Below are 15,981 nucleotides of genomic sequence, written 5' to 3'. Positions count from 1 at the left end.
CCCCCCCACCCTCCCACCCCCTTGTCTCTTCACAATCTCCAGATTTCTTCATGTATGTTCATGCCTTGCTATTCTCTAATGAGGTATTATTAGATACTAACAATGCCTGCTCTCCTATGGACGTTAGCACAGACCAGTGACACATGAAGAAAGCTCTTCAATCAACCATTAAAAAAAATATTGCACTTACTTTAACCTTAAGCCCAACCTGCACAGGGAAAAAAAAAAAAAAAAAAAAAAATTTAAAAAAATTAACCAAAAGTACCAAACAAAAACCCAACACTCTGGAGCAATCTATTTTATGCACATATAGTGTCTTTTCCTTCATGTTGTTTAGTTGAATTTGGTCCAGTATTTTAAAAAAATGTCCAGAAATTAAACAGTTCAAAAGACACCGCAGGCTTGTTAAGGCTTTGTCTCCCCAGTGCTTCAGAAAGTTAAAAGTTTCTTTCTTTTTTTTGTCCGTGTACTGCAAAGCAGCGGTCTCTCGTGGCAGAACAACTGGCCGTTCAAACCATCAAAAGAAAAAAAATCAGAAGCAAGGGAAGATGGGTGTGCTTCATGGTCTCACCTGGAACCGAACAAACAGAATGCTTTAGAAATAAAAAAAGGAAATAAATACAGTTTTTGGCATTTATTTTTACCAGACCTCCGTACAGGCTGGGACTGCAGCCCACCAGTACAAGCAGCTGGGCTCCGGGACTCAGATTAGACAGTAAATTACCTGAACATTAGGAAAAGTGAAGCAAATCAGGGTTTATTTTACAGGCAGAGGAATGACGTACGCAGAGGCTAATAAAGGCGCATTGCAACAGCACAGACAGCGGAGGCGGCTGGTGTTGGTGCCCCCAGCCCAGCTCTCCACCAGCTATTTGAGAAGCCGGTTTGTGTTGAAAGTCTGTAGCTTTCTGCTTCACTCAAAAAAGCAAATATTAAGGTTATGGCTGGGTTATTACTGCCACCTAATGAACTAAAGCTCATTAGCTTAAACAGCAGTGACGTAGGTCCTCACAGCTTGTCCCCCCCCAGCAAACCTCTTGGTAGCTCTGCAGCGGGGGACGGGGCTGGGCTGGTTGCATGCAACAGGTCAGGCACTGGGGCTCGGTGGAAAGGCGAGATGGTCGCTTCATTTATGCTAATGGTAGGACCCCCTCCTGTTCCCTGGTTCTAGATTTATGAAAAAAATTCCCCAGTGTTTCATGTCAGAGCTTTTTGGTTACCATCTCGCCCTCCAGCAGGCTCTGTTGCCACAGGAGCAGTGCTGGCAGAGCATCCCCAAACCTCCGCTGCCCTTGGTAACCTGGCAGTTAGTAAGTGGCTTGAGAATGACTGAAGATATTAAAGTCCTCCCCTTCTTTAAGCTTTGAAAGGAGTGTTAGGACAAGTGGCAGGGAACGGTTAGATGGCTCACTCAGGATTTCTGGATTCTCTTTTTCTTTAGACGATGAGTGAAACACTATACTCTTACAGTGCCGTGGATAGCATAGCAGATTATTTACTGCAAGAGGCTAGAGGGATTTTCCTCACGCTCTCAATGTGAGCATCACCTCAGAGGGGGATGAGACCCAGAAAGCTTCAAACCGCCAGCAAAGCTCCTGGCGCAAACACCCGTGACGCTGGTTGCTGCCGAGCAGCCGGGATGCGAGGCTGTGGGCATGGCGCAGGGCCGGGCTGGCCTGACTTACCACCTGTGACTCTGAACTAGGACTTGCTGACGTTCTCATATATGACATCGCTGATGCAGAACTGCTGCTTCTTCTTTTGCCACATCAGTTGCACACACTGGTGAATAAAAATGTATTGTTCCTGGAAGAAAAGACCAAATGAGTGGGCATTTTTGCACCTCAGAAAGCACGACAAAAACCCAAACAGTGAAACAGTTTGATAGTTCACAGTAACAGCCTGCACAGTTTCTCTGTCTCTCCCTGCTCAGTCCCTCGCAATGCACAGCGAGTTGTCAGCTCCCAAAATAACAGCCCGCAATTGCTACAGATAGCAGCTGGGGAAGCACGAAATCCACCTGACCTGCCCTGGCATCATAATCACTTATTAATAACCTGAATGATGACGGGAGATGAGAATAGAATAGAATAGAATAGTTCAGTTGGATCTGAGCTAAAGTGGGTCTACTTTATATTGCCTGAAAATGAATTAATTCCCAGAAAGGTACTTGAATGCTTTATGTGCAACAAATTGCATCCATGCCACATGTGCACCTGAAATATTTTAGTGAACTTCATGTTCCTTAGTGCTTGACTTCTTTACCAATAAAAAGCTGAAACCTGATTTTGTTCACAGAGCAATTAATTATTTGGGGAGTTATCAACCCCTGTGCAAATGACACTGTAACTAAGTCGGGTCAATCGCATGCACTGTTGTATTTGTGGTTTTTCTGCAACAAAACCGTGGTTATCTTTGGTTTTGGTTATGGACTGGCTTTTCCAAGCATTATCATCATAAAGATTAAACATTGTAATTAAATTTGGAATAACCTTAATTGATGACTTTTAGATTTCAAAGAGAGAGAAGGCAAACCCTGATGAATCCTTACACTAAGTTTTATGTGCATTAGGCACAGGGAGCAAGTGGATCTCAAGCAAAAACCACTGTCGCAAAACCTGAGTCTGGATTTCAGCCCCTGTCCCCAGTGGTCTGCTAATGCCAAGAGAGAGCAATATGAGCTTGAAGCATGTTTCAGGCCACAGAAATGCCTGGATTTCCTCACACCCACTAATTTAGAGCGACTGGTTTCAATCCAGGGTCTTCTCCAATCTAACCACCCTTTTGGACCTGTGCCATTTGTTTTTTTAAACTGCTCAATGAGACGCTGCCAAGTTTCCAGTGTACGAGGCAAGGTGAACCCAGGTGAGCTGTGCGTGGTTTCAGGTTTTGTAAGGAAAGCCTCTTCGGCGGCCTCTGTGCCTGAGGGCCAGTGCCACCTGGTGACCTCTGCAGCCAGGCTTGGCCGCTGCCTGGAACAGCAGGAGCTCAGCGACCGCCAAGGCAAGCAATGCGTTTGTACATGAAAAAAAAAAAAATCACATCACCTTTGGAGTGGTAATGCAGTTGCAGCTGAAATCAACCATCAGGATTTGTTTCTCTGGTGTTTACATAAGGATCTGCCTTTGGATTAATCCAGTGAATTGTGATGAAAAGTGGTAGTTTGATAGCAATGATCCAGAATGGTCTGATAATAATGACCTTTTTTCATTTCTAGATGCTGGTTGTTGTCACTGCAGGTTTTCCTCATCCTCTCCTCTCCCTGCTAAATCTTCATTGCTTTGCTCTGGATTCAACAATCCTTGGCAACAAATTATCTGCCAGACCTGCAAACAGTGATGGTGGCTGCCAGCTTATACTGTGTCTAACCAGTGAAGAGTACAACAGGCGTGAAATCTTTCCCTCATTAGTAGAGGAACTGGGAAGGTTTCAGATGCATAAAAGCTTCTGCTTTGGAAAAAGAGTTTGTGATTTTTTTCCATTATATATTCTGACAATATGACTATTCTCCTGACATTTGCCTTAAAAACAGAAAAAGAACTATCCGGTAGATATTTGAGCAGGGAGAGGAGCACGGAGGGTGTCTGGCAGACTCACGATCCTTTTGTCTGTTTTGCTTGTTATTTGTATTACCATTGTGTAACTGAGTTCCTACGCTTGGCCAGATGATACCCTCTTGAGCAAGCGTGAATGGTTATCATCTGATACTGATACCATTTCATGAGCCATTAACCCCCTCAGCAAGCCCAATTCTTTTCAAAATGCTTTGAAAAATTAATATGTTAATCTCTTCTAATGCATTTTTTGCATATTAATTTCACAGAAGGTGAGAATAACTCATCCCCTCTGGAAGACATCAGTGATACTGTAGATATATTATCAGACCCACCTGTGCAGCAGATTAACAACATGACAATATTACAATGGAGAGGAAAACTTAATTGTGTCTATCCATAGCTATTTTGTCAAGTGTTCAGGGGGAACTTGGACATGAAGATGCCACAGAGAGGTATGAAATAGATCAGATGATACATTCACAGTGTTGAAGTGAACTGATCTTACCTCTGTCTGCACCATGGACATTCTGTAGGACCGCATGTCAGACACCAGGCCCAATATATCTACGAACTCGTGATCACGGATGTGCTGTAAGAGCCGATCCAGGGCTATGAAGGTTCCTGTTCGTCCCACTCCAGCACTGCAACACACACAGACATGCATCTCATTTCAGGCTTTTCTGATGGGGACACCCAGCAAAATCAGTGGTACTGCAAAAAGAGGGGTCCTGCAGCTGCAACAATCCAATGTAGCTAATCTGAGGTCAGACAGGCTGGTTAACCTGTAGGATTTAATACCGTGCAACCCTTCATCCATTGTTTAGGTAGAATGTATGGCGTGGATGGCTCTGCAAATATTTCATCTTCCTATACTCTTCTTCACGCACTCACACGCAGAATGTGCATGCACACCCTCAGCCACCCTCAGCTGTCTGCTCTTCCTACTTCCACTGCTCCCCTCAGAGATTTCACGAGACCTCTCTAACTGTTTGTGGGGCTGCAGCCGTACCTGCAGAGGCCTGCTCGGCAGTGATTGCTGCACAGAGGCAGCGGGGGCTGAACCTGCACGATTCGGTTCCACAGCTCTCCACACTGCAGAGCTCTCGGCTTCACAAAGGCAGTGCACTACGGCAGTTCATCCTCAAAGGACGAACCACCCAGAAGAGTCTACACTTCAGGACTTCTGCCTTGGGAGCATGAGACAGAAATAGTCAGCCACCACTCGGCTGACAAATCTTCATGCCCCCCAAAGGGAAGCTTAGTGACTAGAAAAAAGACACGCTGTTTTGATTCAGACATTCTTATGTGCATATGATTCTTTGCATTGTGATTTCACATGTAAAGTTTAAGTCTGATTTCGTTATGAGTGTGGCTTTAGAGGTTTTATAGAGTTTCATATAGCGTCCCAACACCATACCTACTACTAAGGATAGAAGTGTGTGTGTCTTCGCAAAAGTTCTTTGTGCTGTCTTGTCATATTTTTCAGAAAAGCCTTGAAAGCATTTGCAATAAAGTTTAACAGTTCATCTCAACACAGCTCAACATAACTGTCATGAAACAGGCGGGGTTTTTTCGTTTGTGTTTAACAAAAGCGTCAGTATCTTGAATGAGATGAATACAACAGAACTACTGATCCACTTATCTGACAGATTCATTAATTGATAAATTCATTCTGTGCCTTCTTTAACATTTGAGAACAATTGCTGTAGGAGTTGATCAATACATTCTTTCTCCCTCCCTTCCACTGATTTCATAGCATTGCTACTTTTAATCTATGTGGTCTAAGACGTACAGTATACTCTAAAAATACTATCTGAAAATATCTCTCACTGCTGCTAGAAGCATCCTAATTAAAAAGAAAATACTACAGTTGTTACCCAGCGCTCTGATACTTGCTTCTATTCCTTCCCAGAACAATTAAGTGGTACATAAGGGGGTTGATTTCACAACGCTACATATAAATCTCTTCCCTGGTTTACTAGCACCTTTCTTGATATTAGGACTCCCAGAACAACATCCCCCTATGAATTTCCCCATTAAGTTACAGGGGAGGGCTGCACAATTTGCTGCTTTTACAAATGCTGCTGCTGTTTTGCATTCCAGCAGAACACTAAGTGCCTTGTCTGGAAACTAGCAATGATATTGCTATAAAAGACTCTTTTCTGGGAAGGAGCTCTAGAAAGTGTGCAAAGTGGTAGCAAGAGAGAGTCAGTGCCAACCATCACATCAGCACCAGGAAAGACAGCGCTGGAGGGTGCTGACACATTGTGCAGCAGCATAACTGCTGCCCCTGGGGTGGGGGATGTAGGGTTGGCTGAGATTAATCTCATCAAGCCTTGACTTCCATTAGGAGAGTGTCACCGTAATGCACACGAATTCATCCATTGCAATCCACCTATTTACATATTTCTGAGAAATCTCTTGTGAGTAGCTCTCGCACCAGGAGCCACAAAGAGGTCTGAAGTCAGTTGGGAGGGTTGCGTCAGGAACCAGTCTGGTATGATATCATCACTAACGTGGCAGCTGCCCCCAGAAAGGCCAGATGCTCTCTTGAGCATCTTAACAAAAGGCCAGGTGATGCACAAGAGATAAATCTGATATAGTATGTAAAACAATGTTCCTCCCAAAAAAAGAAAAAACCCATATAACTGTTATCATGGGATACTGGTATTACTGCTAGCACAGGATAGTGCTCTCCATGTCACCTCCCAAATGTACCGAAAGCCAAGTGACCAGAGGAGGAGGATCTGCGCAGAGATGCACTTCTGCAGGGGAGCAGCACGCTGCAGCAGGCTGGACCACACCATCCATATCATGAAGGTGTGGAAATGAGAGAGCGGGGGCAGGCTCTGAGCTGGTGTAAATCAGGATCGCCTGCTGCGCCTCCTGAAGCCATTTGTTTATAACATCCAAAGAGCTGACTCTACTCCAGAAAGCAGTGTCTTCATGTCTATGGCTGCAGGCTGAAATCCCAGCTCCAAGGTAGTCAAAGAGGGGGACTAATCCTTCACCCTTAACCCCAAAGAGAACAATCTCCAGCTAACAGGTGAGCAGAACCCCAAAATCTCTCCTTCCAATGGTTTCCCAACCTATTTAACAAGTTACACCCTTTAGTTCGCCATTTCCTTGAAGCATTTACCTGCAGTGTATGATCATGGAGCCTTTACTCTTTGCTGATTTCTGCCTGACCATCTGTACAAACTGGAGGATGCTTTCGGCAGCGTTGGTCGTGGGGACACCATGGTCTGGCCAGGCAGTGTAGTTAAAATGCATCACGTCTTGCACCTCATCAGCCTAATGGGAAAAGCAGAACAGCAGCATGTTCACAGGAGTTTTAACAGTGCAGTCACGCTCAGTCAGACTGAGGGGGTTTTGTCGTTTTGTGGTTGGTGGGGGTTTTTTTCCCCAAATACAGCCTAAGAAAGTAAAGTCAGCCAAAAAAATGGCAGAGAATTTACATGCTATTTGATTAAAAAGGGGAGGAGGTATCAGGCCATCATTATCAAAAAGGCATGAACTCTTGTTTCTGGGTTTGGGATTTGTTTTTTGCTTTTTTTCCTCCTGGTGGTTTGATTTGATTTTGCTTTTAAATCAAGAATTGTTGCATTTTTCAAGTTTAGGCTTTCTTCCTCTTTCTATTCAATTCCCTCTCCTTTTCTCGTTTTGCCGCAGATAAAGAACAATGCTGTTGGCAAACAATCAAGACTGGGCTCTTGAGAGTTTTTCTTTTCAAATTTCAAAGAAAAAAAATACCAAAAGGGAAGAAAAAATCATTACAGGGGCAAAGGAAATATTTAGAAAAATACCCGTTATTATAAAAAAGGTTTCTAATGCTAAAAACTCTAGTGGCTTTAGGTGAAATAAGATCCTCAACAGAATTCATTTGTCTTTGAGACTTAAAGGAACTCAAAACATGGGGAGGGATGGGGGGAGGTGTCATCACCAAAACCCACGGCAAGCAATGCTTTTAGTTTTGCCATTCTGGGTCAGGCTAAATAACCCTACCGCAGAAACCTCTCTCCAGTCACAGGCAACAGCGGATCCTTAGGCAAGGGATATTTAAAAAGGAGATCAGTACAAAAGACCCTGAAGCAGCTGCCCTGGGTTTGGTAAAGGACAGTTTTCCTGAACTGCAGACTGCGGTCCCGTCATTATTTTCCACGGATGCCGACAGCCCAACACATCGTGTTTTATGCATTTGCACTCCTAGCCTGCAGCCTGTGCGCGCTTTGTAACGCAGCGAGGCATGGCCGAGCAGGACTAAGGTCCCGGGCCAGTGCTGACGTGCCAGTGCCCAGCTTTTTCCACGTCCCCTCCGTATCTCTAACCTTTCCTTCACGAGCTGGTGCCTGCAACGAGCTGGTGCAGAAAACAAAGCTGGAAAGAAATACTTGAGAATCTGAACATTGGAAATCACATGCTCTCATGTGTGTTTTAATACTTTATCGGAATATATCAATATTGCAGAATTGCCCTTTTGAAAAATATTTTCAATTTCTACATTGGTATTTTCAAGTTCTGAATAGCTTATAGCAAGAAGATATGCCTGAGATAGAAAAGAAGTTTACACATTTGTTGTCACTAATTATTGGCACCACAGAAACATCCAGAACTCTGGTACTACTTTTGTTTCAGTCTTCCACTTTGCTGAGAAGTTCACAGAGATGACAATTTTAAGGGCAAGTTTTGTGATTTAGCCATTTGCCTGTGTGGAGTGAGGGTAAGGCCATCAATCTTTCTCTTGGGCATTTTCCACTGAATGCCAGAAATGGACAAAAGTTAAAGAAAAGGCTGGACCGAACTTACTCCCACTCTTTTAGTAGGGCCATGCAAAATGTTTCGCTTACGTAGCTAATTCGGAAATTCCTATAAACCCAGTCTGTGTGCTCCTCCTCGGACAGCATCTCCACTGTGATGTCCCCATATGCAACAGGATCTTCCGTAAAAGGCCAGTAATGATCACATTTCACCTGAAAGGGAAATAAATACATACATATTTGCATTTATATAAATATATATATATGCATGTATAAAAAAGCACAAGCGAAATATATATACTGAACCTCGGTTTTAGAAATGTCTACGGCACTATTTACTTGATGCTGCAAGAGGTAATATATCCTGCAATGACTTTCAGCCTGATTATTCCTATTTGTGTAACTGTGGACATAAGCTACCCATTGGTTTTCTGAAGGGTAGACTTAGTATAGTGAAGAATGGAAATACATAGCTTCTTTGTAGATGTTACTTTTCCTAAAAGAACAGGCCTAAAAGGTACAAAACATGGGGAACAGGAATATGCATATAAAAAAATAAATTATATTCCAAATATTTCTATTATAATGTCAAGGAAAATGTAAAGCATAATACTTGTATTTTATTATTACTTAAACTTAAAAGCGCAGAATCACAGGATGGTTGAGGTTGGAAAGGCCCTCTGGAGGTCATCTTGTCCACCCTGTCCTGCTCAAGCAGGATGACCTAGAGCAGGCTTCCCAGGACCATGTTCATATGGCTTTTGAATACCTCCAAGGATGGAGACTCCACAACTTCTGGGCAACCTGTGCCAGTGCTCAGTCACCCTCACTGTAAAAAAGTGTTTCCTGATTTCAGATGGAATTTAATGTGTTTTAATTTGTGCCCATTGCCTCTTGTCCTGTCACTGGGCACCACCTGTCACTGGGGTCCCTTGTCTCCATTCCCTCCCACCCAGGTATTTATACACAGTGACAAGATCCCCTGAGCCTTCTCTTTTCCAGGCTGAAGAGTCCCAGCTCTCTCAGCCTCTCCTCATGTGAAAGATGCTCTAGTCCCTTAATCATCCTGAAACGCCTGCCGTAAGTGAATGAAGTGCCATTCCAGGTCTGGTTATGATCTGCCTCATGATCAGAAAACACTGCAAACAAATTCACTGACCAGAAAACAAACATGTTTTCAGAGCAGTTTCTTTTATACTATGTGCAAGATTTTGTTACATACCCTTCTTTTCTCATTACACTGAGTGAGCATAACAATAATTTGAGATCTTTGCTGGAGAACCATCTTCCAAAAATCATTCCTAGTTTCTGGCAGTGGTCCTTGGGTTGCAATGTATTCCTGGGGTGAATTATAACCCTAAGAAATAAAGAGACAGGTGCTGTTTACCAACATGATTACTGCTTCAGAACACATATTTTTCTCTGGCGTACGTATATTTTAGCTTGCTCAAGTTCAATTTGTACTTTTAAAAGCGATTTCTTCATGATTTTTTGTATTTATTTTGAAATTACAACTTTTGCCAGTTTTTGATGTTCCCAAAGTGTAAGCAATCTAGAATGAAGGACAGAAGATGAAGCTGTTACTATATGAATCCTTTGCCCGGAGAGCAGGAAAAATAACATTAGAAAAACAAGTAATGAAAATCCTAAATTAAAGTTCCTAAATTAAAGTTCCAGCTTCTTCCAGATTTCATAATTTAAGGGTTTGTTTAGTTATAGACATAAAACCAATTACAGACGCTTAGCCTGCTCATCCCAAGCAGTGCCTGTGGTTATTTTCAGTCACTGATGCAAGTGTAAGGTAGCAATAAACAGGACTAAACGCACGTGTTTATGTCATAAGGACTTAAATTAGTACAATATTAATTAGAATTCTGCTTAAAATAATAGAAAAACATGCTGAGTCAATACCCTCAACAGATTATCACTGCCATGTTTTATTGAAGCTCAGATGCTTTATATCCATTTGTTCCTTCTCCTATCCCTATCAACATGCTTTTAGTTGGAAAGACTCCTTCCCCTCGCCAAAACCAAAAGATCGTTATAAATTCTGTAATAAAAGATCGACAGAATGGCTATTTTGGCATATGCTATAATCATATTTGCTGAGATTGTATCATCAAAACTGCATTTGAAAGTTATTTGATATTCTTAGTAAGACCAAAAGATACATCCAACACACAGCAGGATCCCATGTAAATTGGGCAATTTCTGTGCCTAATCACAGTATGCGGATTGTAAAAATATTAGTGATTTGGGAACACTTTCCATAAATTGCTTCCTCTAGACATCTCTAGAAGTCAGCTCAATCTGAGTTTTTGCACTACACAGAATTTGCTGCTTGTTTGTCTGCATGGGCTATGTCTGACCTAAGCATCAAATCTCTATTGCCACAGAGACACAGATCACCCCTAGTATCTGTGTTTGGAGGCAGGTACTCAGTGGAGAAGCAATTGTCAGGAAAAGCCAAGCATTAGGATGACATGTCTGTCCCAGTTTCTATGGTCAGCATTATGCTATAAGTAGAACTAAAGAGATGTAAACTATAAAAAGCAGAACTGAGCAATCCAAAAAGGACCGCCACATAAAATCCTATTATCCATAATCCCACGTCATAGAAGTTTCCCGAGTTGTGAGCGATGCTTTTGAACGCTGGAACGCTTTTCTTTCTTGATTCACTGCGAGCTCAGGCCCTTGCAGCTTGAGTGTTTAGGTTTATGCTCTTGACACATAGAAACTAAGTACAGGCAACGTGCTCAGCGGTACGTGCACGGGCAATGCCACAGTGGCAAAGAAGTGGTTTCACCGACTCATCTGCGGGCTCCTGCCTTTTCCATAATGCTGCCTCAGCTCTCTCCTGCACAGCCAGGGCCAGCTCTGTCTCCTGTTCACGGCAAGGGTGCAGAAATGCTCTATGGTCCCCAAGTGAAAGGTCTTTTTCCAAATGGATGCTGTCGCGTACCGCCACCTCCCCATGCAGAGCGACCCAGTGGATGCTGCTCTCCCTAACACAGCTTACACTGAGCCACAGCAAGGCAGGGATAACAGAGGGGCAAACCTTTGCCGCAGTGGCAGGGATAAGCCTAAATGACTTTTACAAGAGTGGAAAGAGCTGATGAGCTTCTAGCCCACCCCCAGTGTCAAACTGTTTGACTACAGCTCTGCATATACTTTAATTATTCTAAAACTCAGGGTGCTAGTCCCTGGTAAACGGCTGCTCTATGCCAGGCAGCGGGAGGCACACTGGGGGTACCAGAGATGAGGCAGAAAGCAGAAGCTCCCTCCACGCACCATCTGGGCTGTGTGCATTTTGTCAGTTGTGGAGTGTCTGGCTTAATCCTTTTTCCATGTGCTGTAGAAACCTGGAAAAATTTCTTTAAAGTTTCTTGTGGTTTTCCTAGCTGTCTTAAAAAGCCACTGGGCCACTTAACATTTCTTCCCCACTTCTCTACCAGTCCAGTCTAGGTTTCACAAAGATTCACACATAGCTCACCCAGAGCAAAATTTGCCAAAAATCTCCCCCCTACTCCTTTCTTTTTTTTTTTTTCGATGGCTGGTGAAAAGTACAGTTCCCTGCAGGCAAAATACTGGAAGCTGAAGGAGACGCTGAGAACGTGACTGAGCTTCCAGGAGATACTGTGCTATTTGCAGGTGACACGCTCTAACTGCTGTGCCGGGGACTGTTCTTTACACTGACCAAGTCTCTTTACTCACGGGAATGTAGTTGGCATTAATGTAGTCAGATCCCTCTTCTTCATTCATTGAAACTAACCGGACACGACTAAAATCATCTGTAAAAGGAAAAAAATATAATCTGGCTCTCAAACATGGCACTCATCTCCAACTAGGCAAAATTAAAATTTTATAAATTCTTATAAAAAAGAAATCTTATAAAAACTGAAAAAAAACTATTAAAAAAATAGAGAATGCTCATATTTACCAACAGAGAGCAATGTTTGCTTCAATAAACACTACACGGATGCACCATCATTACTGTTCTGCAAAATACACCCTCCACATGCCGTCCCTTTGGGCTCCCTTAAGTTTCATTAAGATTGTAAGAAAAATACAGTAACACTACTCAGTAGCAGAAACGACCTTGTGTTGCTCACCTCCAAACTCCTGTCTTGATAAACATCCCCAGAAAGCTATGTCTCTTCAAAGCTAAAAAAAACATCTATTGCCTGGTTCTCTCTAAGGGCAGGTTTTAGAACAGGCTTTTATCAGTCAGAAAATCTGTCCTGATTCTCCAATTCTCTTATTAAAACTCTTCTTTCCCTCTTGAGGGACTTTAGCGGGAGTCTGTATGTATTGTACTTACATGGCAGGATATTGGTGTAGCGATTTTTACAGCGATTCATGGGAAGATCAGCAGCGAAGTGGGGTATGTCAAGCCCAATCAGTTTTAGCTCCTGGGGTAACAGAAAGAAAAACGCCAAGGTCAAACTCACAAATGCTCAAAAAATAATTCTTTGTGAAGGGATTACTTGTGGCAGGTACCAGGCTGAAAATGTTCACAAATCACTTTATAAACTGACAGCAGGATTACACTGACTTTCCTTATCCGAGGGCTCTGAGTTTGGCTCCGAGCAGCCAGAGAGCAGTGGTCTGGTCTCTCCTGCTGATGCTGCCAACGCGCTGCTGCCATCCGAGGCTGCGACTGCGGACTGCTCCTCTCCACCCGCGCTTAATTAGCCAAAATAGCGTCAAACCAGGGCTTGATAAGTTATTCTGTGGTGGTCACCCACTCCACTTCAAGGGCTTTCTTCAAGTCCTCAAGTGGCTTTTGATCTTCATACCGGGGAATGCTTGGAAGATCTTTCTAGTCTTTACCTTCAATAGTTACATCTGATATACGATGCATCAGAGGACTTTTCACTGGCAGAAGGGGAACATGTCAGCCACCCAGAACGGCAGTAACACCCGACAGTCCTCCCCACTCCCCTTCCATGTTTAAATCTTTGGGAGCTAGCTATAGGATAGGAGCTTTTTAGTTTTATACTACTAAACTGACTTTAAATTCTGGGTAATTAAGAGAATGTACCTGAACTGGTCTTAGAGAGACCTCCTTGCTCTTAAAGAGATTTCTGATATTACCTTCTCTTTCCAGTGCTGCCCCTCAAATTAAGGGCATTAAATAAATAAAATAAAGGCATTAAAATCCTGAATCCAATTCAGGCTGCCAACATGTCCTAAACTTAATGGAAGTGCGTCGGTCTGACAATTATCTTGGATTGAGTGTGATGAGCCACTCAAATCAGCTTACTAAATGCAGTCTTTAACGACACCAATGCCCGCTTTTAGATTCTGCAGAACTTGAAGTGAAGCTGACCCACCCAGCAACAGCACACATTAAACAACACAGAGCACAGGAACACACCACGCAACCCTAACATCTGGAAAAAGCTGATCTAGGCACAGCAGCTAGGAGACGACAGACTCCCTGGCAGACTTACCTCAAATTGCAGTGAAAATTTATAATCTGAATCTTTGGCCATATCCTTGATGTAGCCATCAAAATCATCCAACTGGACAGGGCTTTAAAAGAAAAACACATAGAAAGTAAGAAAAAAACCACTTTTTTACTACATTTTATTTCTATTTTCCCCCAGAATACTATCAAGTCATGAATATGTATTTGCAACTGTTAATGCTAGAAAGCAACAATAAAGAGGAAAAAAAATCTTGTGATTCAGTGCCACCAAATGGTGGGCATATTGCTCATTACCTGCATCCTACCGTAACGGCACCAGACAGAGAGGCTGAGAGAGGGGTGCCGATCCCTCCGGGTGAGCTGAATGCTGCAGCTGCTGGTGCTGATGATAGTAAGCACCCTGGGTTTGGGGGGGAGGTGTGTGTGGGGGTGGAGTTGTCCCACCTGAGGGAAACCACAGGTCTGAGGCAAGGGGAATGGCCCATGCACCCTTCCTATGATTCCCTGGCCCCTTAACCGCTTTTGCAGGTGGGTATGTCCCCGAGGCACAGGTTGGCAGGGCAATAAGCGGTGATCCAGCACCCCATCACAGACCCACTCCCAGAACCACCCCACCAGTGTGCTTCTGGCACTAGGGCAGCTGCTGCTTCATTTAAGTTGCCTCTCGTGCCATGTAAAATGTTGCTTTCAGATATTTTCACATTTGGCAGAGATGCTCTTAAAACTCATCTGAGCTTTGCTCATGCAGAAAAATGGATTTCATATTTAGGTTTTGAAGTCCACAAAAAAAATCCCTTAAAATAGCATTTTGGATGCCACTGCCGTGACTGCTTCCTCTGCTGGCTTTGAGAACTGTACACATTTGTCATTAGAGGTCAAATTTTCCTCCCAGAGAGATGGTGGCTAAAAAAAGTGGCATATAACTATACAAAACCATGCAGAGCTTCAGCAGGTATAAATTAGCCTTGATTTAGCGACCCCCATCATTTTACACACTTTTTCGCCAGGTGAGGGTCTATCTGTTAGTACAGGCACAGCCTCTGAACATAACGGAGAAATAATTAGACTAACGCTCTGAAGAACGAAACACAGGTAAACAGCTTCCCTCACCTAATTATCATGCTCTAATTTACAAGCTACTGAAGCATGTACACAGTAATCTTTTCATTTACTTTGAGGCAATATACCCAAAGGAACCTGTCTTATCACCACTTAATTACTCCTGTTTATCCGTTAGCATTAATGATCTAATGTTCTAGCAACAGCCGTAATGAGAGCTTCGTGTCAAGAGGGGAATATCGCTAGAAACAAATCCATCCCAGTTTTTCACCATTTGTCATTTTTAACTAAGGATAAGCTCTACTGGAATCACTAAGTTGGATAATTGATCTTCTCCCTGATGACTAATTTTCTATCAGCAAGGAGCTGGTTTACCACAACCTATCTGTTGAGAAGAATTGCTTTTGTCCAATTATTGTTTGTTTTCCGCCTTCCGACATCTTTCTCAGGATATGTTTACCAAGAAGTTTTCTGTATCTGTAACTGCAATATCACTATACCATGCACTCCATAATGCATGTTTAGTCTAAGGTGATATATTTTTTTAATTTCTTTAAGTATCAAAGAAGTTACATACTTGGTCAGCTTTCTCTTCTTTAATCCATTTTTACTCCTGTAAAAAAAAAAAAGAAGCGTTTTTCATTCATTAAACTATCGTATAGTCTTTATTCAAAGCTAGTACTGATTTCAGAACATATGTTTTCTGGTCACCATCATACTCAGGATGAGATTGGTGATAATATCTTGGACATTTTTAAGCTATTGACACCAATGGGATGCGTTTTCCATTCTGTGGCTCAGAGAACGACCTGCTTGTGAAAGGGAAAACCTGTGCCCAACACAAGCAATGGGTCCTCTACAAATCCTGACCCAACAGCGCTGTTGGCTTCAGGTGGGCTGGGGCTGAGTCCCAGGGGCGAGCCCGGCCGGGGCTGTGCTGCTGCACGGTGCCCCGCCGCTGCTCTGCTCCGGCTCTGGCGGGCTGGGAAACTGGATGCTGACACCAGAGAGCAACCGGGAATGAGAAGCGGCTGTTGGGTAAAGGGAGAAGACCACCATTTGCAAATTCAAGGAAGGGTGAAGGAAAAAGGAAAGGGCTTGGACACTATTTCTCACCCATTTCAAAACCTGCTTGTGATGATCAATGAAGACAATGGCAAATATCCTACTGACT

At 43.1% G+C, this 15,981-nt stretch overlaps 1 protein-coding gene across 1 annotated transcript in view; it reads right to left on the bottom strand.

Annotated features, from left to right (window-relative positions):
* Positions 1–377: 377 nt before the first annotated feature.
* PTPRO (protein tyrosine phosphatase, receptor type, O) overlaps positions 378–15,981 on the bottom strand; it is a 65,877-nt gene continuing 50,273 nt past the window's right edge. The window contains exons 17-26 of the mRNA XM_009588186.1: positions 15,385–15,420; positions 13,771–13,852; positions 12,636–12,726; positions 12,029–12,105; positions 9,537–9,671; positions 8,405–8,527; positions 6,697–6,851; positions 4,063–4,198; positions 1,686–1,806; positions 378–571 (exon numbers count right to left, since the gene is read on the bottom strand). Coding sequence (XP_009586481.1) covers positions 1,702–1,806; positions 4,063–4,198; positions 6,697–6,851; positions 8,405–8,527; positions 9,537–9,671; positions 12,029–12,105; positions 12,636–12,726; positions 13,771–13,852; positions 15,385–15,420 — 940 coding nt within the window. The 3' untranslated portion in view covers positions 378–571; positions 1,686–1,701. The remainder of the gene's footprint in view (positions 572–1,685; positions 1,807–4,062; positions 4,199–6,696; positions 6,852–8,404; positions 8,528–9,536; positions 9,672–12,028; positions 12,106–12,635; positions 12,727–13,770; positions 13,853–15,384; positions 15,421–15,981) is intronic.

The sequence above is a fragment of the Fulmarus glacialis genome, unplaced genomic scaffold (assembly GCF_000690835.1).
Source record: "Fulmarus glacialis isolate BGI_N327 unplaced genomic scaffold, ASM69083v1 scaffold2982, whole genome shotgun sequence".
Taxonomy (NCBI): domain Eukaryota; kingdom Metazoa; phylum Chordata; class Aves; order Procellariiformes; family Procellariidae; genus Fulmarus; species Fulmarus glacialis.
The sequence above is the reverse complement of the archived record's forward strand: the minus strand, read 5'-3'. Positions and strand labels throughout refer to the sequence as shown.